At 37.2% G+C, this 1,695-nt stretch overlaps 1 protein-coding gene across 1 annotated transcript in view; it reads right to left on the bottom strand.

Moving 5' to 3' along the window:
• The window catches only part of LOC104724608 (NADH dehydrogenase [ubiquinone] 1 beta subcomplex subunit 8, mitochondrial), a 4,341-nt gene continuing 2,990 nt past the window's right edge, over positions 345-1,695 (bottom strand). The window contains exons 3-4 of the mRNA XM_010443135.2: positions 1,564-1,659; positions 345-605 (exon numbers count right to left, since the gene is read on the bottom strand). Coding sequence (XP_010441437.1) covers positions 549-605; positions 1,564-1,659 — 153 coding nt within the window. The 3' untranslated portion in view covers positions 345-548. The remainder of the gene's footprint in view (positions 606-1,563; positions 1,660-1,695) is intronic.

The raw sequence follows: 1,695 nt of genomic DNA, 5'->3' as shown, positions 1-1,695 counted from the left end.
AACATACTACTTGTCGTGATGGATTTTGATAAGATAATCATCAGAGAAAACGAAGAGATGCATAAACAAATGCGTATAAGACATGAGTTTATACAAAAATTAGGGAAGGAGTACCAAAGTTTAAACTCTACAGTTTGGTATAATACCCAAATGGAGGTGGACAAGTTCAAGTTTCTCTCGGAATGTCCCACTCACATGCCACATTAGGCTAAGTCGCATTTATTCTGTCTTTGTTCGGAGTCGTACTACTATGAGGCTCAAACTTACTTCGACACATGGCGCTAACGCTAACTATCAATTGTGGGAGAGATTTATTTCTAAAGATTACAAAACACAATTCAAGATCAGCTGAACCACAAGTCTTCTCTTATGAATCTCTCTCATTGGTCACTGTTAATTACAGAGACAACGCATATAATAAAAACAAAGTATTTTTTTTATTATTCTTTTGTCTTCAAGTTGTAAGCAGAAGAAATAACAGACATTTTGAAAAACAACGCAGTGATTGAAAAACACGCTTCAGTTTGATCACTTTATGTTATGGGTCTCTATGGCTCTCCTCCAAGCTCAACTCTCAGGTTGTCATAAGGGTACACTCTTGGTGTCTGCAACAACAAAATAAGAGATAATCATGTAATGAATACCACAATGGTAACTGGTAAGAAAGAAACACAACAGCAGAGATATGAGATGCCACAGAGCAACTTCAAGAATAAACAAGAAGCTATAGAGCAGCTTCTTAGCACTAATGAGAATCTGGCAACTCAGTAAATGGTAAGATCATAAGCGTGCAAGAGATATATGAAGCCTCTTAGAGGTGTTTTACTTGAAATCCTTGAAAACAAGACTCATCAAAGTATAGCCATTTGGTACATACAAAGTGTATGATTATTGGCCAGGGGACACTAAGAGAGCTAACTCAATATATTTTAGCTGCTGCCTGCTGATACACCCACCTCTAAGAGGCTTCATGTATCTCTCTTGCACGGGTATGACCTTAGCATTTACCGAGTTCCCAAGAACACAGAGAGTGTTTCTTTTAACTAGTATGTACGGGGTCAATCAATCAATCAATTAAGACAGGATGATGGAAATCAATGTGGATATAAGATCCATATCTTCCGGTACATTGGTGAGAGATGCAAAAGCAAACAGCAAAAAATGGGATTTGTGTTCATACACAAGAGAAATGCAAAACCTAGGGAGCTAAATATTGGGGGCAGTCAGCAAATGAAGAAACAGAGATTGAGAACATTCTATTATTATGTGGGTTGGAATCTAGGTTAACTCTTCACTCCAAAAGTTCCAGCAAAAACATTGTCTCAGGAAATAATAAGGCTATGGCAAGAATAAATTTCACATTTAGGTGTAGTGAAAACGATAATGAGGTTGATGATGAAACAAATTCAGAGTAGAATAACAACAACAGAATAGCTCTTGCAATGCATAGGGATATAGATAGAGATATTGTAACAAGCACAAGCAAGACCAAATCACACTCAGGACAAAGCGGGTTGGGTATTAATTTGTTTTTTCTTTTTTTTTTCTTTTTTTTTGACTTACAAAAGGAACTGTGGAAGCTTTGTCGTTAAAAACAGCGAGCAGACCAAGAGCCGCAAAGAACCCTAGACCGCCACTCAACCACGCCAATGCTTCATACTTCTCATCATCCCCCCAAAAAAAAAAAAAAAAAAA

The sequence above is a fragment of the Camelina sativa genome, chromosome 11, assembly GCF_000633955.1.
Source record: "Camelina sativa cultivar DH55 chromosome 11, Cs, whole genome shotgun sequence".
In the NCBI taxonomy this organism is placed as follows: domain Eukaryota; kingdom Viridiplantae; phylum Streptophyta; class Magnoliopsida; order Brassicales; family Brassicaceae; genus Camelina; species Camelina sativa.
This window is presented reverse-complemented; position numbering and strand designations above follow the sequence as displayed.